Below are 24,648 nucleotides of genomic sequence, written 5' to 3' on the forward strand. Positions count from 1 at the left end.
TCTTCTTTGCTCACTATGAGGTTAAAAAATTGAACACTTTAGCTCCTGCCTGCCAGCCTTCAAACTCTCTGCCCCTCATTCTATATAATCTTCAAGTGAAAGTTGCATTGAAGTCAGTGAATCCCAGTAAAGCGGCTGGCCCAGATGGGGTGCTGAGGATAGTGGTCAAAAATGGTGCTGATCAAGTTAACAGGGGTCCTGATAAGGATTTTTAACATCTCCCTGCAAACGGCTTGTGTTCCATCATGCTTAAAAGCAGCTACTATTGTCCCAGTTCCAAAGAAAACGGCAATTACCTGCCTGAATGACTACAGACCCATTGCATTAACATCTGTAGTGATGAAATGCTTTGATGTGCTTTCGAACTGCTAGGTTGGCAGGAGCTGGGACTGAACAACGGGAGCTCACCCCGTCACAGGGATTCGAACCGCTCGGCAAGCCCTAGGCTCTGTGGTTTAACCCGCAGCGCCACCTGCGTCCCATGCTTTTCCTTAGGATGCCCCTATTTTCATTGGCGAAATGTTGGAGGGCCTTATCTGATCATAGCTGTCAAGTTTTCCCTTTTCTTGCGAGGAAGCCTATTCAGCATAAGGGCATTTCCCTTTTTTTAAAAAAGGGAGAACTTGACAGCTATATATCTGATCCCCAAGCCATCTGAAGGCAATCCTGTATAGGGAAGTATGTTTTATGCTTTTATATATGCTGGAAGCTGCCCAGAGTGGCTGAGACAAACCAGTAGGAATGTGTGGGTTTTAAAAAGTAAAGTTATCATTGAGACATCCCTATTTTCATTGGGAGAAATGTTGTTTATATAAGATGGAGGGAGTTGACTTCTTCATCGTGGCAGCAGTCCCTACTGTTCATAACCAGATTTGCACATCTGGGGCCTAGCCCGCTTCGTTAAGGCCTGAGCTCGCTTGGCTTTCCCGTTTCCATAGAGACGGGGCGGTTGGTCTCCCTCCCTTCCCGCGCGCTGCTTTGTGAGGTAAAAAACTCGCGCCACGACGCACACAAAGAAACGGGCCAATAAGCAAGGAGGCGGTGAGAGCAGAGGAGTGAAGACTGAAGGCGGCGAAGGGCTGCTATCCTGTCCCCGCCCCTTCCCTCCCTAGCTCTATTCTGATTGGTTGGATTTGAATAACAGCGGGCCGCGCAATGGATGCTGGGAAGCGGGAGGGAACGTTCAAAACGAACCTTCGCCAAAAGGGCTGCGAGAGGGAGAAAAAGAAGGACGAGCGGGGCTGCCTCGGCGAGATGAAGGCGGCCGCGTGAGTGACCCGGGGCGGGGTGGAGTGGCGCCTAGTTAGAGGGTCCCCCAGCCCTCCCTTTAAAGTTCTCCCTCACTTGCTCTTTCCCTTCCTATTTTCCTCGAACAAAAGCGCCCTTATATCGTGCAGATTCATGTCTGAGATACTGTACTTATCTGCATTTATTATCTCTCTCTCTCTCTCTCTCTCTCTCTCTCTCTCTGTATCTATATTTATGTCATAAAATGTATATGCTGCTTGATTGCAAACTTTGTGAAACGATCTACAAAAAGAACAAAACAAAAAATGGGTATAAACAGTTAAACAACTACTGTATTTAAAACGTTGAAAAAAATTAAAAAGCAGCCACAAACAGATTAGAATACAGACCACTGTTTTATGTATCTGGGTAGACTTGTCTAAATTAAGATGTTTTAACATATACACACATAAGATTATATAGATATTTGCCTATTATTATTGTAATTAATTAATTGCCTTCTAAAGCACTGTCTCAGTGAGATTTACAGATATGATGGCTAGCAGCAATTTGAAACACAAAATAATGAACACATTTAAAAGGCTAAAAATTGTGTGTATATAAAATCTCGTGTGTGTGTGTGTGTGTGTGTGTGTGTGAGAGAGAGAGAGAGAGAGAGAGAGAGAGAGAGAGAGAGAGAGAGATACCCAGCTGCTATCTGTTTTAGATTTGAATTGATTTATATACCGTATGCAGTTATTTTAGCACTATTACCTATGTAACTGTTCTGCTTAATTATATTGAAAATTGCTTTGGGATGCCTTGTGAGAAGTGCTTCATAAATGAAATAACACTGAAAAAAATTCTCAGATGCGTATGCATATAATCTCTCCCACCTTCTTTATAACCTGTATATCAGTTTATATAAATAGGGTAGATTATATATGAGAGATTCTCTCTCTTGTATTTGTATTGCTATATTGCTTGGTAGCGGGCTGTCTTAACAGGAGAGATTGGAAGCTGGGCTGTATCTGGCCCTGAAGTGTTTCTGTTCTAGCTAGCCATAGTAGGAGCTGCTAATAGACTTATAAGAATTGGTGCCTGAGTTTGTTTTATTTCCTCTCCTGTCTTTGTTCCTCAGTTCCTTTTGTGACATGTATTTAATACTGTAAGCTTATAGGCAGAGACTCTTGTGTTTTCGGTTGACCATGTAAGCTGCTGTAGGAGCATTTTTGGCTGAAGAGCAGGGTACAAATGCTCTAAACAAACAACTATATATTCTATGCGTGCTACTTAACAAAATCAGGGGCATATCTCTAAACTGTGTTACAAAAAATGTTACTAGCTTTTTCCACAGTGACAAATGGCAAAGGAAAAGAAGGTTAGATTCTTATACAGTACAGTATTTGTTGGGTTTTTAGTGTCTACAGTGGTACCTCTACTTACGAATTTAATGCGTTCCGAACACACATTTGTAAGTCGAAAAAAATTGTAAGTCGAATCCCATAGGAATGCATTGGGAGAAAAAGTTCATAAGTCAAAGCAACCCTATCTAAAAATTCGTACAGTAAGTAGAAAAAATCCTATCTAAACCACATCCAAGATGGCGGACAGAGCTCCATTCGTAAGTAGAGTTATTCGTAAGTAGAGGTACCACTGTACATGCAATTCTGCAGCTACTCACATTGAACACTTAAGAGTTGGCTTACAGCCGAGAAAAAGTAGGTCAATACAAACTCATGGGTTGATAGTGGTTGGAGAAGGTTGTATAGAGAGAGATAGTAATAGGAAAAGTGCTGGTTTATGTACTGTTTGTTGTTTTTGCAAAGATCCAAAGTCTGTATATAGTCTGGAGACTGCTGTATATAAATAAAGCTGTATATAGTCCAGTTTCTAGTGGCAGTGAGTTCCTGCGTCTATTCTACTTGTCAACGCTTTGCAGCCAAGAAGCTTCCTGTGTATGTGCGCATACTCTGCTGTGTCCAACTGGATTTAGTTGGCACTTTACATCAGGTTCAGCCTTGCTGGCCTCAACAGTAATGACCTTCAACTTTATGCACTTTTATCATTTATTAACTGGCCAGGCCACGCGTTGCTGTGGCTCATCGCTGTGATTCCCCCCACCCTGTCCCAATCCCGTCCCCTCCTCCCCCCAACCCACACCCGGGCGAGTCTCCACCTCCATTCGGACTAGTCTGTAAAGGCGAGCCTCCATTCGCCTAGTACCGTAGCTGCAGTACCAGTGTAGCCTCCGATAGAGGGCCAAGGTTTTCTAGCTGTACAGTGGTGCCTCGCTAGACGAATGCCCTGTAAGACGAATTTTCCGCTATACGAATAGGTTTTGCGATCGGAGGTTGCCTCGCAAGACGATGAGGTTTTTTATGGCCACCGCTTCGTCTTGCTCCGAAACTGCACCCCATGCCGGCTTTGCGCTGCGAGAAGCGGCGGCAGAGGAAGCTTCTCCCGCCTGCCTTCTCTGGTGTGGGGTGCAGTTTCAGAGGCTTCCGAAACTGCACCCCATGCCGACTTTGCGCCGTGAGAAGCGGCGGCAGGAGAAGCTTCCTCCGCCGCCGCTTCTCGCAGCGCAAAGCCGGCATGGGGTGCAGTATCGGAGGCTTCCGAAGCTGCACCCCACACCGGAGAAGGCAGGCGGGAGGCGGCGGCGGGAGAAGAGAGCTTCTCCCCCAGCCGCCTCACACACAGCCGGCATCGGACGGGGCTTCGGAGACCTTCTCCGAAGCCCTGTCGCTTGCCGCCGCCAGTCCCCCAGAGCCTATAGGAACACATTGATTAAGTTTCAATGCATTCCTATGGGAAACTGGGACTCGCTAGACGAAAAATTCGTTACACGAATTGACCCGTGGAACGAATTAATTTCATCTAGCGAGGCACCACTGTAGTACCAGTGTAGCTGCCGCTAGAGGACGCTGTGTTGCAACCTCTTCTGCCCTCTATATCCCAGCCCGCTGAGTTCAGCGTTCCAAAACAGTGGGTTTGACCTGGTTTTCCTGCCACAGATGTGAGATGTAGGCAATCTAAGCGCATGGAAACTGTGAGGGACAAGGGATACAGGGAAGTCCCTCCCATCTTAAGTTCCAGCCCATCCCCAAGCGCTGGAGAGAGTAAGGAGAGCTCTGCCTCCAGCGGAGAGTCAGGAAGTGGTGTCCGAGGCTCAGGCAGGGTTGTGGAGCCCATGCCTCAGGTGGGACAGGAAGTTGGACGCACGGGGGGGAGGCCAATCCCCCCAACTCCCGAATTGCGACGCAAACGTAGGGGGAAGAGGTTGGGTCTGCCAAAGCTTTGGTGCTGGAAGAAAACGCGCCAATCGCCATTCGGAGGTTCTGGCACCTCACCTTAAGGATGCATTTTTACTGCTCTGAACACTGTAAATAATCAGCACTTAATAAAAGCCTTAAAAGACCATGCTGGAGTCGTTACTCTAGAGTAGCCATATCAGGCCCTCTGACAGCAACCTCCGAATCTTTTTTTGGCTACTTTGGAGTGCAGCGATGAGCGCTCAAGAGGCTGAGCAGTGGAGGCTGGAGGCCGAAGCAGCGAAGCAGGAGCTACGGAACCTCACAGCGCAGGCACAGCAGCAATTGCATGCCGCTCAGGAGGAAGCGCGAGGGGCGCAGGAGGAGCTGAACAAGCTGGTGGACCAGGTGAGGACAAAAGAGGAGACTGAGAAACAGCTAAGGGTGATGGTATTGGACCTGCAGAAAAAGTTGGAAGAGGAGAAAGCCGCTAGAGGTGGGGGGGCGCCCCAGCCGCAGCTAGTCCAAGTGAGAAGGGGACAGAGCCTAGTCACCAAGTTTAGCGGCGACCCTAGGGAGTACCTAGGATTCGAGACAGAAATAAATTATGCGCTGGAATTGCATGCAGCAGAATTCCCAGATGACGCGCACAGAGTCTCCTTTATCATAGAGCATTTGACGGGGGCCGCCCGGGAATGGGTAAGACCGCTCATCGCGCAAAAAAATCCTTGCATGAAGAACGCAAAATTATTTCTAGAAGCTTTAAAAATAATGTACGCTAGTGACAGTGAAATGGAGGCCACTAAACAGGAGCTTCATAACTTAACACAAGGAAAATCGACAGTGAGGGACTACTGGGCGAGATTCACCATGCTGGTGCACAAACTGGGGTGGGATCTGCAAAGTGAGCCAGTGAAATCAGCCTTCTACCTGGGTTTGCATGCAGATGTTAAGGATGAGCTGGCAAGAGGTCCTAGACCGCGGACTATGGATGAGTTAAGCAAAGCGGCGCTAGCGGTGGGGGTGAGACAGGAATCCAGATGGTATGACAAACAGGTGACGCGCGCAGCAAAACCTTGGTTCCCACGCTCCCAGGACAGACCACATCACCAAACCCCACCCCAGGGACCACCCCCAGACCCGCCCAGACCAAGCCCAGAGCCAGAACCGATGGAGATCGGTGGAGAGAGCGCGCGGGCTTTTCAAACCCCGGCGGCGCCAAGACGCAAGGAGGGAAGGGGCGGGAATTGCTTTCTCTGCAACTCCCCCCGGCATCGCGTCAGAGACTGCCCTCATCGCAGAGAGTGGCAAGGAAAGGCGGGAACGGTTGTACCTTCCCCCACTGAAGCAGCACCACAGCAGGGAAACGAGACAGCCTGGCTGCAGGAGACAAGGGGCAGCAGCCAGGCACAGTCAGCAGACAACAGCCCCAGCCCGCCCACCCGCACAGAGAGGAGCAGAGCCAGCCCACCCCTCCCAGAGCAGGAGTGGTTCTAGAAGTCACGCTAACGCTCCCAAATGGCTATCCCCTGACTGTCCTCGCCTTAATTGACAGTGGTGCCTCAGCCAACTTCTCGAGAAACTTTGCAGAAGAGCACCAGATCCAGCTTCTGCAGCTGGATTTTCCCCTGCACGTAGCCACCATTGACGGCAGAGAGTTGCTGGGAGGGGCCATCACTCATCAAACCCCCCCCATGAGAATGACGGTGGGAAGGCACTCAGAGACACTGGCTTTCAACGTCACAACCATCTCAGACCCCCCCATCGTTTTGGGAATGAGCTGGCTGGCGCGCCACGACCCCTCCATAAGTTGGCACCAGAGATGCATCACGTTTGGGTCGGACTTTTGTCTGGAACATTGCATGCAGCACCAACCAGGGGAGGGGCCTCCAATAGCCACGGTGGCCACCATGCATGTCAAAGGGGGTGAGGCGATACCCAAGCAGCACTGGGACCTGCAGGAGGTCTTCAGCGAAGCGGAGTCCGACCACCTACCCCCACACAGGTCTTTTGACTGCCAGATCAACCTGGTACCAGGGGCAACGATACCCCCAGCCAAGCTGTACGCCATGTCAGATCAGGAACTCGAGGATTTGCGTGCGTTCATAGACAAGAACCTCAAACGGGGGTTCATCAGAGAAAGCAAGGCAGCAGGAGGCAGCCCGGTCTTCTGGGTGGACAAGAAAGACACGCAACAGCGCCGTCTTGTGGTGGATTTCAGACGGCTCAACTCAGTGACAGAGCCAGTGGCTTTCCCCATGCCCAGAGTGGACGATCTCCTGACAGCGGCACGCAGGGGCAAGATTTTCACCAAGCTAGACCTGAGGGGGGCGTACAACTTGATCAGGATCCGGGAAGGCGATGAGTGGAAAACCACGATGTTCACGCCTCTGGGCTCTTTTGAATATCTGGTGATGCCCTTCGGGTTGCAAGGGGGCTCAGCATGCTTCCAGGCCTTCATGCACCACGTCCTGGGGTCCCTTCTCTTCAAGAACTGCCTGGTCTTCCTGGATGACATCCTTATCTATTCCGCTGACCCAGTGCAACATGTGAAGGATGTCAGGGAGGTGTTGCAACGCCTGAAGGAGAACCACCTGTATGTGAAGCTGGAGAAGTGCAAGTTCCACACCAGGGAAGTGGACTTCCTGGGCTACAAGCTGTCAGACAAGGGGCTGGCGATGGACAAGGACAAGGTGCAGGCCATCCTGGACTGGCACAGCCCCAGGACGCGCAAAGATGCCCAACGCCTCCTAGGATTCGCCAACTTCTACAGGAAATTCATCAAGAACTTCTCGCGGGTTACGGCTCCCATCACGGACTGCCTGAGAGGCAAGCAGAAGTTCAGGTGGACGCCAGAGGCGCAAGCAGCGTTCGAAAGCCTCAAAAGGGTGTTCGCGTCCGACCAGAACCTGTTCCACGTAGTGCAGGATGCGCCCCTACGCATTGAGACCGATGCTTCGGACCAGGCTTTGGGAGCGATCCTGTTGCAACTGGACGCCAACAGAGAGTGGAGACCTTGTGCCTTCTTCTCCAGGAAGCTGACACAGCCTGAACGCAACTACACGGTGTTTGATAGGGAACTTCTTGCGATCCACGCTGCTTTCCAGCACTGGCGACACTTCCTGGTGGGCGCCAAGCACCCCATCCAGGTGTGCACAGACCACAAGAACCTGGAGTTCTGGAGAACGGCCAGGGTGCTCAACCAGCGACAGATACGGTGGGCAGAGTTCTTCTCGAACTTCAACTTCTCCATCCACTACATCCCGGGGGAGCAGAATGTCAGGGCGGATGCCCTCTCCCGCAAACCAGAGTACATGGAGCAGGAGTTGCCACCAGCGCCCAGGCACATTTTCCCCCCATCAGCATGGTCCTGCGGAGCAGCAGTGGTGAGCGAGGCAGAACTCACCGCACTGACGGCAGCAGATGAGTTTGCCTCCCGCATCTTCAGAGAGCTGCGAGGGGGGAGGGAGCAGGCTAAAGACTTTGAGGAAAGGAGGGGTTTGCTTTTTTACAGGGGAGCCCTGTACCTGCCCACCAAACAGCTGAGAGGTAAGGTCCTCAAGCAGATGCACGACAACCCAACGGCGGGTCATTTCGGAAGGGACAAAACCACTCACCTAGTTATGAGACACTTCTGGTGGCCAGGGGTGCGGGAGGATGTGAGGGATTATGTAAGGGGCTGTGACACCTGCCAGCGAGCAAAGGTGGTCAGAGCGCCACCAGCAGGTTTGCTGGAGCCCTTAGCCACACCGCACAGGCCGTGGGAAGTAGTGTCCATGGACTTCATCACAGACCTGCCGTCGTCCAGGGGCAAGACCGCAGTGTTGGTGGTGGTGGACCTCATGTCCAAAATGTGCCACTTTATACCGTGTGCCAGGGCGGTCTCGGCAGAAGAGACGGCCAAACTGTTTGTTGACCACGTATTCAGACTGCATGGATTGCCTTTAAGAGTTATTTCGGATCGTGGCCGCCAATTTGTTTCCAGGTTCTGGAGGCGGCTAATGAACCTCCTGCAGGTGGAGGTCAGTTTGTCTACGGCTCGGCACCCGCAGACCAAAGGACAGGCGGAGCGGGTCAACGCCATTCTGCAGCAGTACCTGAGATGTTACGTCAGCCAGAGGCAAACGGACTGGGTGGATCGCCTGCCACTGGCAGAATTTGCCTACAACAATGCGGTGCACGTCTCCACAGGGGTGTCGCCCTTTAAGGCCAACTACGGGCGCGACCTCAGATCTTTCCCGGAGATGGAGGGGGAGGAGGAGGAAGAGGGCCCACAGGCAGAGGATTGGGCAGAGGACCTGGAGACGGTGCACCAGCAGCTCAGAGAACACTTGGAGAGGGCCAAGGAAGCGTACAAGAAGGGGGCAGATCGCCACAGGCGACCGGGAGAGGTCATCAGGGTGGGGGACAAGGTTTGGTTATCCTCGGAAGGTCTTCCCACCAGGGGGCGATGCAAGAAGTTAGCACCCAGGAGGCTGGGCCCCTTCACGGTCACGCAACAGGTCAACCCGGTAGCCTTCAGGCTAGCACTGCCTGAGGACATGAGAGTGCACCCAGTGTTTCATAGATCGCTGCTGTCGCTGTACAGAGAAAGTACTAGGTTCAGGGACAGCGATCAGCCTCCAGAGGGAGGGGGGGAGACGGGAAACGCCCGTCAGCTCAATGAGGCAACTGAGATTTTAGACTCAAGGAGAGGGGTGAGAGGGCTGGAGTACCTGATAGCATGGGAGGACACTCCGCCGTCCCACAATGAGTGGATACCAGCCACGGAAGTACCTGAGGAATTTTTAGTAGAAGAGTTCCACGCCCTGTTCCCCCGCAGGCCCAAGCCCTGGCACATGGAAAGGGAGGAAGAGGGGGAGGGGCGGGAGGAAGGGATCGCAGGCAGCAGCTCTCCATGGAGATGGGAAGCGGAATTTGAGGATACGGAAGAAGAGGTGTGGGTTTCACCGAGGTCGACGACGTCAGAGGCAGGAGAGGACTGGCAGAACATTTTTACTCCCACCAGCTCTGACGCCACTGACTTCTTGGGATTCCCGTCTTCTCAGGGGGAGGGGGAAAGATCGCCGCATTGGGGGGAAATTTTTACACCCACAGGCTCGGATGCCACAGACTTCTTGGGGTTTCACTCGTCCCCAGCAAGCAGAGAGCCCCTAGGGAGGGGGGGGAGGAGCCTGGGAGGGGGTGGATGTGAGGGACAAGGGATACAGGGAAGTCCCTCCCATCTTAAGTTCCAGCCCATCCCCAAGCGCTGGAGAGAGTAAGGAGAGCTCTGCCTCCAGCGGAGAGTCAGGAAGTGGTGTCCGAGGCTCAGGCAGGGTTGTGGAGCCCATGCCTCAGGTGGGACAGGAAGTTGGACGCACGGGGGGGAGGCCAATCCCCCCAACTCCCGAATTGCGACGCAAACGTAGGGGGAAGAGGTTGGGTCTGCCAAAGCTTTGGTGCTGGAAGAAAACGCGCCAATCGCCATTCGGAGGTTCTGACACCTCACCTTAAGGATGCATTTTTACTGCTCTGAACACTGTAAATAATCAGCACTTAATAAGCATGTCAAAATGCAAGTAGATAAATAGGAACCGCTACAGCGGGAAGGTAAACGGCGTTTCCGTGCGCTGCTCTGGTTCGCCAGAAGCGGCTTTGTCATGCTGGCCACATGACCCGGAAGCTGTACGCCGGCTCCCTCGGCCAATAATGCGAGATGAGCGCGCAACCCCAGAGTCGGTCACGACTGGACCAAATGGTCAGGGGTCCCTTTACCTTTACCTAATAAAAGCCTTAAAAGACCATGCTGGAGTCGTTACTCTAGAGTAGCCATATCAGGCCCTCTGACAGAAACAAATTTGGCTGTGGCCAAATTTGAACATGATCGGGCAAGCGGTTTCGGAGAAGCGCATGGAAACAAATTTGGCTGTGGCCAAATTTGAACGCAATCGGGCAAGCTGTTTCGGAGAACGTTGCGGCCTAACAAACTTCTACATTGATAGATAGATAGATAGATAGATAGATAGATAGATAGATAGATAGATAGATAGATAAGCACTGTGATACTAGGATCATACAATAATTAAAAGCAACAGGTTCCTGCCATGAAATGCTAGTTTAAAATAAATGATGCTTCTCTCCAGGCATAATCTGTGTCATATGAAGGCAGAAACATTCCAGAGTCTGACTTCTTTCCTCTGTGCAACAAAACTGGGAGCTGGGGAGGAACAAAGCTTTAACATGGACTTCAACTCTAGCAGAGCATTTAAGACTGGCCTGAAGTCCATTCTAGATTGCTATTAGCTGAAAGCAACAATATTGGAGAAGCAGGGGTATGTGGGATTGCATATCTTCTAAACTGAAATGCTCTGCATGTGGTATTTTGTTTAAGTAGCATTAGTAGTGCAGTGCCTTTCTGCCTTAGCTGTTCTTATCAATGAAAACTATTTCACATGGCTTGGGGATGACATGGTGACTTGAATCGCGCTCCTGCATTGTTGTCACACTGATCCCAGAGCAGTCAGGTTATTTTTCCCCTGTGTGCCTTGGTTCTTGGTTGACTTGCCTCATGATTTTTCCTTACTGTTCTGTTCTGTCTTTCTTTTTTGTTTTGTTTTGTTTCCAGGAAAACCAAAACTCCAAGGAAGCCTGGGCAGAAAAATGGATCCAGCAACAATTTGAAGGACCCTGTTGGGGTAAGTGGCTGATGTAGGGGGATGGGCATGGGATGTAAAGGCAAACCTCATATGATGTGTATTTTTCTAGATGAATAGGTGAGATGCTCTGACAGCAGACAAGCATAGGCAGAGTCTGTAAGCAAATAAGGGCACAACTTCATGTTTCCCATGAATATTCTCTCTTCCTCCCACTCCTTATCTTCTATGAAAATTAATTGGGGTCTCAGTCAGAGGTTCCCTTCACAGCTTTGCTACTTTTATTTACTTTTATTTCTATCCCACATTTTCTCCAAGATACTCAAGGTGGCATTCTTGGTTCTCCCACTCTCCATATTGTCTGCACGTCTACCATATGGGGTAGGGTAGGCTGAGAGGCAGTGACTGGCCTAAGGTCACCCATTGCATTTCCTGATCAGGTGGGAATTTGAACTTTGTTCTCCTAGGTCAGGGAGATCCCACCTTGGATCCTTTCACATAAATACATCAATGGTTAGACTGGTTTAGGTATATAAACATTTGCTAAAAGAATAATGGCCTGTGATGACAGCTGACCTTTAACTTGGCTGATCTTTCTGATGCTACAAGATGCTCGCTAGTTTTGTCACACAGTCCTTTGTGAGAGCAATAAGTGGAAATATGTTTTAGGTTTTTTGCCTGTGGTAGAGACTGATTCCCAGCTACATTAAAAATCTTGGATTTCTGTCTGTCTCTGTGGGAAGTCCTCACTTCCAGCCCTGAGGGCAAATTTATTGGGTCACTGAAAGAAGTTATTTTAATGATAGATCCAAGGAAGTCGGTTTTGCTGTTGCCTCTTCTCTTTCCAGCATTTTCTGATTTCTCGTATTTGGTTGTCAGTTCGATGTCTGTCAGTCAACATTACATGTCCTTCAAGCTGTTGGAAGCTATTTTTGTGTGGTCCTCTTTAGGGTTCTTTCAGAAACACCTTTTATATTTCTGCAAACCTTGGGTGTCCCCTGCCCCCCCCCACTGCCAGCCTGCTGATACCTTCAGCCTTCTGTGTTGGTGCTTCTGTTTTGGTTACCTAGTGGTGGGCTCTTTTCCTCCTAAAATGGGGGCTAGTGGTGGATGTTTCATGTATCTCACCTGCTAGGCTTATTAAGACTTGGAATCTGCAAGCTGACATTTCTAAGCACTTTTTCTTCAGGTGTACTGCCGGCTGCGCCCACTCAGTGTCCCAGACCAAGAATGCTGCGTAAAAGTGATCAATACCACGACAGTCCAGGTTCACCCACCAGATGGATACCGAAATTTCCGCAATGGGGAGTATAAGGAGGTAAAGCCTGCTGGAAAGTGGCCAGCAACCAGAAGCTGAAAACTGAGGTTCTGTTGAGTTTAGGTTTGGATCTGCTTTATCCTTTAACGTTCGCAGGGAACTTTCTTCCTGTATGTTATTACAGAGGAGGACAAATTAAAGCTTTGTAAGAGGCAAAATTTGTAATGAGAGGACAAGGGCCCCTTTCATGGGATATAACAAAGAGCTCTTCTGGACCAGACCAAAGGATGTCCTAGTCCAGTAGCCCACAGTGTACAACCACATGCCCCTGGGAAGCCCACAAACCATGCCTGAGAACAATAGTAGTCTACCACTTTTCCCCAGCAGCTGTAGCCAGAGGCTTACTGCTTCCCTTGACTGCTCCACTACTGCTTGAGATGGGGAGCTAATAAGATCTTGGGGGAAATTAAGAGTAAAATGTGGAATTAATATGCTGAAGCAAGGTCAGATATCCTCTATCAGACATTAGGCAGGAGCCCCTAGTATCTATTTTTAGATGTCTACTGAAAACCTTTTTTTAGTTCAGCAAGCCTATCTAGATATAAATTATGTGTATTTATTTTTAAACATTTTACTGCTTTTATCTCTGTGTTATTGAAGGTTATTTTAGGTTTGCTTGCTTTTCAAAGAGTTTTGTTGATTTTATCTGCATTTTAGTGATGCTTTTATTACATACTGTGCTTAGAGTTTTCTGAGTAAGCAATCAATACTTTTTTTCTAAATTAATAGAAGCAAGACATAATTTGAGGTCTAGAGACAGCAGCAAAGTGCTTGCTTGTTGCTTCCTAACAGCTTGTTTTCTTCCTCTTCAGGTTCAATATTCATTCAAAGAGGTTTTTAATGTCGGCGGGACTCAGAAACATGTGTTTGAAGTTGTTGCCAAACCTCTAGTGGATGATCTGATTCATGGGAAAAATGGTACGACAGGATAAAACATTTCATGCTCTAGCTGATATCTAACCACTGATCTTTCTTTTTCTAAACTTGCTTCATTTTCTCCTGCAGGTTCTGCTATAACTGCCCAAATATTGATTAGGACCTACTTTATTTTGTACTTTATTTAGAGAGCCAGCATGGTGTAGTGGTTAAGAGCAGTGGACTTATAATCTGGTGAACTGGGTTCTCCGCTCATCCACGTGCAGCTGCTGGGTGACCTTGGGCTAGTCACACTTCTCTGAAGTCTCTCAGCCTCACTCATCTCAGAGTGTTTGTTGTGGGGGAGGAGGGGAAAGGAGATTGTTAGCCGCTTTGAGACTCATTTAGGTAGTGATAAAGCGGGATATCAAATCCAAACTCTTCTCTTCTGATTAAAAGCATATGTGGTTTGGAGTATCTTCAGCCCAAGTACAACTTTAATAGATCATCCAATCCTAATTGAATAAAATACTTCATTTTGTGGAGGTCGGTGAAGTTTAAAAGGCTTTCTCCATAGCTGCACCTAGACTGAGGAAATCTTTATTTGAAATTGTCATCTGTTTTGACCCTGCTGGGCAGAGAAAGCTTTTTAAAGTTTGTGTTTCTCTGTTCTGCCTGCCTCTGTTGTATTGTTTGGATAGTATGTACTTTTGGTACAGTTTGATTCGTGGTAAGCCATAGTGTTTTTTGTGTGAAACAGAAGGATGAGGTAGACATTTGCCTATAAAATATGTTCTCTTTGACTCCTAGGCCTCCTTTTTACATATGGTGTCACTGGGAGTGGGAAAACTTACACCATGACTGGTTCTCCTGGTGATGGTGGCCTGCTTCCTCGCTGCTTAGACACGATCTTCAACAGCATAGGATCTCTGCAGGCCAAACGATACGTAAGTCTCTTCCTACCAAGTCTTGGTGTGTAAACCGTTTTGTTGCCATTGCCAAATGCTTAACTTATAAATCATTGAATGAACACGTTGGGATGCATTGCATTTAAAGACACACAATGTAGGTAGAGAAGAAGTCTTGAAAGGCAGGGTAAAAAAGTAAAGGGACCCCTGACCATGAGGTCCAGTCGTGACCGACTCTGGAGTTGCGGCACTCATCTCGCGTTATTGGCCAAGGGAGCTGGCGTACAGCTTCCAGGTCATGTGGCCAGCATGACAAAGCCGCTTCTGGGGTAGCCCCCTGCAAACCACTTGGGTGGAGTTCAAAGGGTCTCTTACTGCTTACTCTGTAGCTAATAGAGTTTGTGCTTCTTTTGGTAAAGGTCAAACTGAGATGAAGGGGAAACAATCAACAGCAAAAGTTCAATGTGTAGATCTCAACATATTTTCTGACGAGTTCTGAATCAGTGCTCCCCATCATGAATGTTAGAAACTTTCATTGTTAGTTGGACTGGCTTGATTATTAAATTTCTATCTTGCCCTTCATCATAAATGTGAAGATGAGAGCCAGCACAGGGTAAGCCACGGCTCAAATACCTCAGCTACTTGAAGCTCACTGGGGAACCCTGGGCAGTTGCTATCTCTTACCCTAACCTTCCTCACAAAGTTTTTGTGAGGGTAACATAGGATAGGGAGGAGTCAATGTATGCTGCCTTGAGCTCTTTGAAGGAAAAGTGGGACCTAAATGTAACAGATAAACATCAAATCAATGAGCTTGGGATTTGTAACAAGAATTTAAATAAAATACAGTAAGATCAACTCTTCCCATTCCCAACTCTTCCCACTTTTAACCCATAATTTAAATATAAAACTACCAATATCTCACATACCTGCCTCTGTGCAGACCCAACAGAATGACAAAGTATGACAGAAGTGTTCCAAAGGGGTGGGGCAGGGCCACCACTGTGGTGGGTCATAGCCCCCTGGCGTCCTTCAGAGACTGAATCAGCATTGCCCTTCCCCACCCCAGCTGATCTTAAGGTCCAGGCATGTGAATTTTGAAGGATGTGAGTTTGAGTAGAAATCTTCAGGTGGTGTTGGCTGTCCTTCCTGCTTCTCAGGTTGAGAAGGTCTGGTCTGAGATAGCAGAGACCACTGGCCAATAGCCTAATTGTGACACTATTAGTAAAATAAAGTCGCTGCTTTCCTCTTGGAAAGACTTGCCTTATTTCTGAAAACCTTTTACCTCAGGTGTTCAAGCTGGATGATAAGAATGGGGTTGAGGTGCAGTGTGATGTCGATGCTTTACTTGAACGTCAGAAACGAGAAGCTTTTCAGCCTCCAAAAACTCCATCTAGCAAGTAAGTAGCAATGGGCGGCTGGGACACCCTCATCCCATCATGGACTGCCATAGATCCGTTGTTGGAATAAATCAAAATTTCAATTGGCTGTGCTATTTTTTTTATTTTAAAAGCAGGCGGCAAATTGACCCTGAAATAGCTGATATGATCAATGTCCAAAACAACTGCAAAGTGGAAGAAGTTGATGAAGACAATGTTTACAGTGTGTTTGTCTCCTACATTGAGATCTATAACAACTACATCTATGACCTTTTGGATGAAGGCCCCTATGACCCCGTCAAACCAAAGTGAGTAAACTTCCTTCAACCTGTCTCTCTGAATCTGACAGCTAACCAGATTATAGCTACGTGGAATGTAAGTGGCAGAATTGTGGTCTGGTGTTTCAGATTCCAAAAAGTAAAGTGGGAAATAGATTCCAGATCTGGTGGTTTATGCCTTGGGGAACAAATGGATTGTGTCTGTTTCCAGGACATTGGGCTGAGGTGGTATCGAGGAAATGTTTCTGTAATCGTGAACATTACTGTGAAGCAGTGTCATGCTTACAGATGCATTGCAGAAGTCAGCTTTAGTATCAAGATGGGTCAGACCTAGCCTTGGCGTAGGCACTATTCTCTTCGTCAACTTTTATTCAACATCTTTGGTCCAGGGTTATGCGGAAACATCACTGAACACACTCCTTTTTTCTGAGGTTTGAATTGCCCACAAACAAAATGTCTTCCAAACTCTAGTGTTTGCTGGCTTGCCTACATAGGAAGTAGCCCCAAAACAGACTTTTAAGAATGTTCCAAAAACATACAAATTCTGCCACAACTTCACCTAAAAGTCACAGACATACGTTCCAAAAGCGGAAATGTTGTTACAACGTATCTTGGAAAAATGCTCTGAAAAGGATTGTGTAGTGGGAGAAAGGCGGTGTGGGCTTGTAACACTTGTAATTTCTTTGCTAGGTGGAGCAGCTGTGGCACTCCAGTGCGAAGTACTGACTTTATGTATGTGCACAGGTTATATTTTCCTCTTGATAATGTGCAGTTGGCTGTTTTGCACTTAGTGAAACTGGTGTGATGTCTCCCATTGGCTTTTCTTCCCTACAGCTTGTTGTTGATAGCTGACATGTACCTGAGTGTTTCCCTCCCTATATGAAGTCTGAATGCCCTGACCTTCCCTCTCTTTCCCTTCTTGCCTGAATAAGCTAATCCTGCATGGCAGCTTGTGCTGTAGCTGACCTTGGCGTGGTTAGTTTTTGACTTCCCCTTGCTAGCAGTAAGTATGTTGGTGCTGGTCGACTCTCATTGACACCCTCACTCTTACAGACTTCCCCAGTCCAAAATTCTCCGCGAGGATCAGAACCACAACATGTATGTTGCAGGATGCACGGAGGTGGAAGTCAAATCCACAGAGGAAGCTTTTGAAGTCTTCTGGAGAGGTAGGAAACTCCCTGGGCTCCTCCAAAGAGCTGCCCTTGTGGCAGAGGACTGCCACAGAGGAAAACATCTGGCACAGAGCTTCCTGTTCCTGTCTGTTAGAGCCCTGATAGGACAGAGGGTTCATAATGTCCAGTTCTTTGTCTTCTAACAGCAGCCAGGCAGGTGCCTATAGGAAGCCCAAGCAGCAGGGCACAAATGCAACAGGACAAGCCCCCCCCCCCAAAAAAAAAAATCGGTTGCAGAGGGTGGGGGACAATACCCAGTCCTTGTGAAAGCACAGTTGGCATAACTAATTGCCATTGATTGCATTATCCCATGAATTTGTCTCACACCTTTTAAAAACCACTTGAGCTAATTGCCCTGTTTTTGTGTTCATGCATATTCCATAAGTCTCACATTGTGTCTAGCACTTCCTTTTTTCTGTTCTGTATTGACTGCCATGGAAATTCATTGATTTACCCCAACTTCCAGATACAGGAGAGGGCGAAAATCGTTTCCATGTCATTTGCAACTTGATAAATCCCCCATGTCCTCCTTAAGCTGTCACTCACACAAACAAAACATCCCTCCCCAAATATACAGTATTGACTTTTTCTCCTGGGGGAAAAAGGGTGCTCCAAGTCTTGCCCCCTTTGGCTTCCTCTTCCTGTATGTTTTTCTAGCTTGGACCACCTTGAGCTATGGCTCCCAGAACTGTGTACACACCACGATGCAGCAACACCTGGAATGCTATTGATTGCTATGTGTTCAGTCTCTGCTAGATTAAAGGACTTTTTCCTGCTTTCTATCAAACAGGCCAAAAGAAGAGGCGTATTGCAAACACTCAGCTCAATCGTGAATCCAGCCGTTCCCACAGTGTGTTCCTGATAAAACTGGCCCAGGCGCCACTTGATGCCAGTGGGGATAATGTTCTACAGGTAAAATCGAGAGGGGCAAAGGAGAGCACAGCTTCTCTTTTCTCTCCCCCAACCCATTCCCCAAAGGTAGATCCGTTAAATGACTCCCATCTGATAGCCAAGGTATGTGATGTGGAGCTGGTTGCAGGTCTCCCAACCAAGGCCTTGAAAGAGCTACTGCTCTTTCCAACTTGTGGAGGAAGATTCTTTTCTCTCATTGTGGTTGTTTCTTTATTAAAACTACGACTCCTTCCCTTCTATTGCAGGACAGAGAGCTGATAACCTTCAGCCAGTTATCTTTGGTTGATTTAGCAGGGAGTGAGAGAACAAACAGAACGAAAGCAGAAGGGAACAGACTACGGGAAGCAGGTAGGGGTTGTGACTTCCTTGTCCAAGCTTTGCCACCGTTTTCGGGCATGAAAACAAAATCTAGACCCATTCATTAAAGCTTTCCATTGAAGCCCGGTGGGAAACTATTCTCTGATAGAACAAGGAGGGCATTTCAGTTCCTTTGGGGTTGCCCTTCCCACCAGGAGTTGTTGTTGTTGTTTAGTCATTCAGTCGTGTCCGACTCTTTGTGACCCCATGGACCATAGCATGCCAGGCACTCCCGCAGTTTGGTCAAACTCATGTTCGTAGCTTTGAGAACACTGTTCAACCATCTCACCCTCTGTCGTCACTTTCTAGTGCCCTCCATCTTTCCCAACATCAGGGTCTTTTCCAGGGAGTCTTCTCTTCTCATGAGGTGGCCAAAGTATTGGAGCCTCAGCTTCACGATCTGTCCTTCCAGGGAGCACTCAGGGCTGATTTCCTTAAGAATGGATAGGTTTGATCTTCTAGCAGTCCATGGGACTCTCAAGAGTCTCCTCCAGCACCATAATTCAAAAGCATCAATTATTTGGCGATCAGCCTTCTTTATGGTTCAGCTCTCACTTCCATACATCACTACTGGGAAAACCATAGCTTTAACTATATGGACCTTTGTCGGCAAGGTGATGTCTCTGCTTTTTAAGATGCTGTCTAGGTTTGTCATTGCTTTTCTCCCAAGAAGCAGGCGTCTTAATTTCGTGACTGCTGTCACCATCTGCAGTGATCAAGGAGCCCAACTAGTAGGCGTAGTAGTAGTAGGAGTAGGTGGGGCTAACTTGGCCCAGACTGGTCCTGCCTTGTGACTACAATGGAGGGTCTCTGTTCCCCCCACCTTTTCTCTCTAGTTCCCCTCCTTTAGCAGGGATTTGGGTCATTTTCACAATCAGGGGGTGGGGATTGTTTCCTACCCTCTTATCAGGAAGAGAAACGGCAGCCTCTGCTGCAATGGCTTTAAACCATGAGCACTGTCTCTAGTGCCGGTGGGCTGGCTCTCTTCAGATGTCCCAAGCAACAACTAGAGTGAGGCTTGCGTGTGTCAGCCCCACTGAAAGCGCTTCTAAATCCCCAATAAATGTCTTCCTTACTCTGCCAGAGAAAACAGGCTTTTCTTACTGTGCTTAGGAGAGTGAGCAGAGCATTTGACCCACCCTGCTAACCTCTGATTCTGCTTTGTCCTCTTGGATGATTGGCAGGTGGCAATGATGGGCAGGTTAAGGCCATCAGGGACGTTTTTCCTTATGCCTTTCTTAAATGGAGTTTAACCAGAATAATGGCTTGTCACAATAGCAGCCTGTGATAGATTTTCTGTCTTGGAGAAGGAGCTGATAAAAGGTTTTCCAGTGAACTTGAGATCCCACACCCTCTGAGGGGAAACACTTGGACAATAACAATGGACTGAAATAAATGAAACTGGGCTTTGATATATTGGCTGATTAATGCTATACAAAAGGTTCACTTCTGAGTTTCAGGAAGAGGAAGCTGACAGTTCAATCCCCTGAACTGGGTGTATTTAAGAAGACAGCGGGGGCTGGTTCAGGACAGACAGATTGTGGGGCAGTTCCACATTTGCCCAAACTGGCTAGCCTCCACTGCAGTCCAGTCTGAGAGGGCCTCCTGGTGGGCAAAATACATAGAAAGTGCCCTTTCCTGCTCTCCCAAGAGCAGGAAATTTACAGTACAAAAATGTCCTTGTTTCTTCAAACCATGTCTTGTGACCAAGGCATGGTTTGGGGTGAATAATGGGCTACATCTTTCCCTCTCCCCTCCAGGCAATATTAACCAGTCCCTAATGACGTTGAGGACCTGTATTGAAGCTCTGCGGGAGAACCAAACTTATGGGACCAACAAGGTGTGTGGTTGCTCCCCATTTCTGTGGGTCTCCCTCTCCCCTGGCAGTCTTTCTTCCTGATAACTTTTTTCTTCTTTAGAACTTAATGACTTTTTTCTTCTTTAGATGGTCCCTTACCGAGACTCTAAACTAACCCATCTCTTCAAGAACTACTTTGATGGAGAAGGCAAAGTGCGCATGATAGTCTGTGTGAACCCAAAGGCTGAAGACTACGATGAGAGTTTGGTAATCTAAATCATCTTTGAGCTTCCTTGCTCTCATCTAGCTGAAACTGGGATGGAGGGGAGGACTACCTTTGTTTATAAGAGCTTTACATCTGAGGAGGCTGATAGACCCAAACAATGAAGCACAAACCTGCTCTGTAGTCAAACTACCTTTTAGAGCAGAATTAACTTGCGCTGCATGTTACCGGGTGGGTGGGAGGGAGAGAAAATAATGTGAAATCCTTAGATCTTGCATACACAAATCTGTTGGTGTGTAATTAGGCTTGACTAATGTATCCATTTCCTGTTTAATTGTGTTGTAAAGTACCAGATCCTACATACTCCCATTTATCTTTATTTTGTAGCAAGTCCTGCGATTTGCAGAGCTCACCCAAGAAGTAGAGGTAGCGAGGCCTGCTGAGAAGCCAGTCTGCGGCTTAATCCCTGGTCGACGGTTTAAGAACCAGGCCTTTCGGGAGGAGCTCTCACGGCAGCTGGAAATCCGAGGGGGACCGATTGATGGAGGTAAATCACAAGAGGCTACTTAGAGTTCCCAAAGCGGCATTTATCAAGCAACCAGCAACATAGACTTCTCATTCTAGCTTATTCACCTGTCTTAACCCTTCCTGCTTTGTACACACATACACAGAACTGCCTGAACACGGTGTTCTGGACCTGGGTTCTCACGTTCAATGTTAGCTGGGTAAGAGGAGCAGGAGGTGTGTTGGAAGGGAAAGGGTTAAACCACTGCCCTTTTCTCCCCCTCCTCTGCTGCAAAGCCAGTCCCTTTTCACAGGAGGCATCAGGGTATTGTTGCACTTCAGCCATTGTATAATATGAAGTTTGGCCCAGAATGTGTGTGTATTAACCATTAAGGTCTTTTTGTGGTTATCTTGATAGGCGTGCATTTGAATTAAGAGTGCCCTGTTCTAGCAACCCTCCATGCGCCTGGGATCCAGCCTCTGTACAGAGCATCCTGGCAGCTGTTCCTCCTGTTGGGAGCTTGGCAGAGCCCTGGCCAAGACATGTTCTTGAAACAGCTGCTTCATTGTCTCTTGCAGATCGGGAGCGGTCTATCACAGAGGTGCTGCTGCAGAATTTCCCCCCAATGCCTTCCTGCGAGCTTCTGGACATCAATGATGACCAGACCCTTCCTCGACTGATCGAAGTGCTTGAGAAACGGCATCGCATCCGGCAGATGCTGTCGGAAGAGTTCACCAAAAATGGTGAGCCGTATGACTCTCCTGGCCAAAAGTAGTTATGCAGGCAGCTCGGGCTGCTTCTGCCTTGGAGGTAACTGACCTGGTGCCCTCCTGTTGCTGCTGAAGTCCACTTCTTATCCACCCTGGCCGCTGGCTGGAGTTGAAGAGAGTTGGAGTCCAATAATAGCTGGGGGGCACCATGCCTCAGCTATTCCATTTTAAAGAAATTTCATCTTATGGACACAAGAAAGGGCCTGCTGGATCAGGCCAATTACTCACCAGGTCCAGTATTCTTTTCTCACAGTGGCCCAACCAGATGAGTGTGGGAAACACTCAAGGAAGATCTGAGGCCAACAGCACTCTCCCCTTCCCTGGTTTCCAACAACTAGTATTCAGAAGCATAGCCATCATGGCTTATTTCCATTCATAGCCTCCTCCATGAATTTGTCTAATCTTCTTTTAAAGTCATATAGGTTGGTGGCCATCACTGCCTCCTGTCTGAGTTCCGTAGTTTAACTGTGTGTTGAAACACTTTATTTAATCTTTCCCGAATCATCCAACACTCAGCTTCACTGGATATTTACGCATTGTAGTCTTCTTGCTTATACAGTCGTACCTTGGTTCTTGAATTTAATCAGTTCTGGGAGTCCGTTCGACTTCCAAAACGGTTTGAAAACCAAGGTGCGGCTTCCGATTGGCTACAGGAGCTTCCTGCAGCCAATTGAAAGCTGCTTCCAAAAAAAGTCCGCAAACCGGAACACTCACTTCCAGGTTTGCGACATTTGGGAACCAGTTTGTTTGACAACTAAGACATTTGACTACCAAGGTACGACTGTAGTTGTAATGCATCAGATTCTAAGCAGGAATGCCTTATTTTCTGATCAGAAGATGCAACTGGTAGTGAATTATCCTAGTATCTACCACCTGAAGCACTTTGATATTTTCTTCTCTTCTGGTTTCTGTTGCATGATGATTTCCACATACAGTGGTGCCTCGCTAGACGAATTTAATTCGTTCCACGGGTCTTTTCTTATAACGAAAAATTCGTCTAGCGAATCCCATAGGAATGCATTGAATTTTTTTTAAAAAAAAATTTTGCCCATAGGAACGCATTAATTGAATTTCAATGCATTCCTATGGGAAACCGCGATGAGCTAGATGAATTTTTCATAAAACGAATTCGTCTAGCGAGGCAACCTCCACTAGAAAAAACCTTTCGTTAAGCGGAAATTTAGTTAAGCAGGGCATTCGTTAAGCGAGGCACCACTGTAATTCCGATTTTACAGCTGTGCTTCCATATCCTTGGAGAGATTCCTTCATTTTATTAGCATGCCGCTTTTCCACAAATAAATCATTTTCAAAGCATTTTACAACAAAGAAAACAGGGCATTTTGAAGCAAACACTGCATTTCATAATAACATGGCAAAATATAACAGTGGCACATAAAACGCACACGCACACACACACAAATAAATAAACAAATAAATCTATAACAAGATTATATAAACAACATCCATCCTCCAAGGGCAACAATGGTAAGGGAGCCTTACACTTTTACTCTGGTCCTAGAAACACACCTCCCATGACGTTGCTCCTATGGGACCCAGGCCTAATCCAGCTGGTAACACAGACTGCTTTTTCTTTTGTTGCAGTGCATTCTGTCAAGGGGATGCTTCAGGAGCTTGACTCCAGCATCATCTCCAAGGAGAACTATGCGCAAGTTAAAATGGCCGAGAGAGACAAATTTATAGCAGTCCAGAAGACTGAGATCGAGCGCCTAGAAAAGAAAGCAAAAACTCTGGAATACAAGGTTTGGGTTCTGTGCCTTTATGTTATTTAAGCATGTGGCCTATTTCACATAAGTCTAGTGCGCATAAATCTCAGGCCCAGGGGCCAAATGCAGCCCTCCAGCATTCTCCATCTGGCCCATAGGATGCTACCCAGGACACACCCCTGTTAACTGCTCCTTGAGGGTGTTTGCCTGGCTGGGATGTGTCCTTAAAACTTGAGAATGCCGGGGGGGGGAATAGAGAGAGAGAGAGAGCTCTCTGGTTTTTGTATGGCTGAAGTGTGGCCTGTGCATAAGAGTCTCTGGTTCTGCCCACCACTGACTGCAGCCCTGCTGCCCACAGGATGGAGTGGCTCTCGGCCTGCAAAAGGATTCCCGTTCTTCTCTCCCAACCCCAGTGCAAGTGGAACTCTTGTAACTTGCTGAGCACTGTGCTAACCTAGAAGTTGCAAGTATGACAGCTTTTTTGACTTGCTGTCCAGTGGCAAGCATTTTTGAGGCTGTCTTGAAACGGGTGTTCTCTTAGCACCTGCCTGACAGCTGCAAATTATGCATGTTATGCATGTTTTGACATTCATTTGTAGACATTCTTTCTTTGCCCAAAACCTCCCCTCTATTTTGGATGTAAGGGTGGGTATGTGGATATGGAAGCATGTGGGTGTGAAAATGAAGTTTTTGGAACAGAAAGTGGACTTTGTCTTCCCAGATTGACATCTTGGAGAAAACGACAACAATTTACGAAGAGGAGAAGCGCAACTTGCAGCAGGAGCTGGAAAACAAGAGCCAGAAACTGCAGAGACAAGTTTCCGACAAGCGCCGCCTTGAAGCACGGTTGCAAGGCATGGTGACGGAGACAACAATGAAGTGGGAGAAGGAATGTGTAAGTGTTGTGTGTGCCCACACACTGGGGTAAATACTGTTTTGGAGGCAAGCTGCTTGAGGCACAGTCCAAATGCTTCCAGGCAGAAGTTCCTAGGACACTTCATATTGAGTCAGACCATCGGTCCATCTAACTAAGTACCGTCTACACTGACTGCCAGCAGCTCTCCAGGGTTTCAGTCTTTCCCAGCCCTACCTGGACATGCCAGGGGCGGAAGCCATGACCTTTTGTACGCAAGGCAGATGCTATGCTACCCCCTGCTGCCTGTTGTTTTACCATGAGGCAGTGCTGGAGATCATTTGAGCCATTCCCTGCTACTCATGCAGTTGTATGAGAGCTGGCAGGAAAGGGTTAATGCAGTCCTCCTAGTTCTCTGCTCTGCCTCCTATGCAGAAGGAATTGAGCTGTTGGACTCCTGGCTAATTCGGGAAGCCCCTGCTG

The 24,648-nt window shown here is 47.8% G+C and overlaps 1 protein-coding gene across 8 annotated transcripts in view; it reads left to right on the forward strand.

Moving 5' to 3' along the window:
• Positions 1 to 1,016: 1,016 nt before the first annotated feature.
• KIF23 (kinesin family member 23) overlaps positions 1,017 to 24,648 on the forward strand; it is a 31,084-nt gene continuing 7,452 nt past the window's right edge. For 2 of the 8 annotated variants that reach the window (XM_035131233.3, XM_035131236.3), the window contains exons 1-17: positions 1,017 to 1,268; positions 11,089 to 11,158; positions 12,306 to 12,434; positions 13,247 to 13,352; positions 14,100 to 14,236; positions 15,485 to 15,594; positions 15,708 to 15,881; positions 16,542 to 16,583; positions 16,905 to 17,017; positions 17,814 to 17,935; positions 18,181 to 18,283; positions 20,053 to 20,132; positions 20,238 to 20,357; positions 20,701 to 20,860; positions 21,397 to 21,561; positions 23,191 to 23,348; positions 24,034 to 24,207. In XM_035131233.3, coding sequence (XP_034987124.3) covers positions 1,156 to 1,268; positions 11,089 to 11,158; positions 12,306 to 12,434; positions 13,247 to 13,352; positions 14,100 to 14,236; positions 15,485 to 15,594; positions 15,708 to 15,881; positions 16,542 to 16,583; positions 16,905 to 17,017; positions 17,814 to 17,935; positions 18,181 to 18,283; positions 20,053 to 20,132; positions 20,238 to 20,357; positions 20,701 to 20,860; positions 21,397 to 21,561; positions 23,191 to 23,348; positions 24,034 to 24,207 — 2,076 coding nt within the window. In that variant the 5' untranslated portion in view covers positions 1,017 to 1,155. The remainder of the gene's footprint in view (positions 1,269 to 11,088; positions 11,159 to 12,305; positions 12,435 to 13,246; positions 13,353 to 14,099; positions 14,237 to 15,484; positions 15,595 to 15,707; positions 15,882 to 16,541; positions 16,584 to 16,904; positions 17,018 to 17,813; positions 17,936 to 18,180; positions 18,284 to 20,052; positions 20,133 to 20,237; positions 20,358 to 20,700; positions 20,861 to 21,396; positions 21,562 to 23,190; positions 23,349 to 24,033; positions 24,208 to 24,648) is intronic. The other 6 variants (XM_060282569.2, XM_060282572.2, XM_035131235.3 and 3 more) reach the window with 3 other exon arrangements.

This window comes from Zootoca vivipara, chromosome 13 (genome assembly GCF_965207765.1).
Source record: "Zootoca vivipara chromosome 13, rZooViv2.hap1.1, whole genome shotgun sequence".
Taxonomy (NCBI): Eukaryota; Metazoa; Chordata; class Lepidosauria; order Squamata; family Lacertidae; genus Zootoca; species Zootoca vivipara.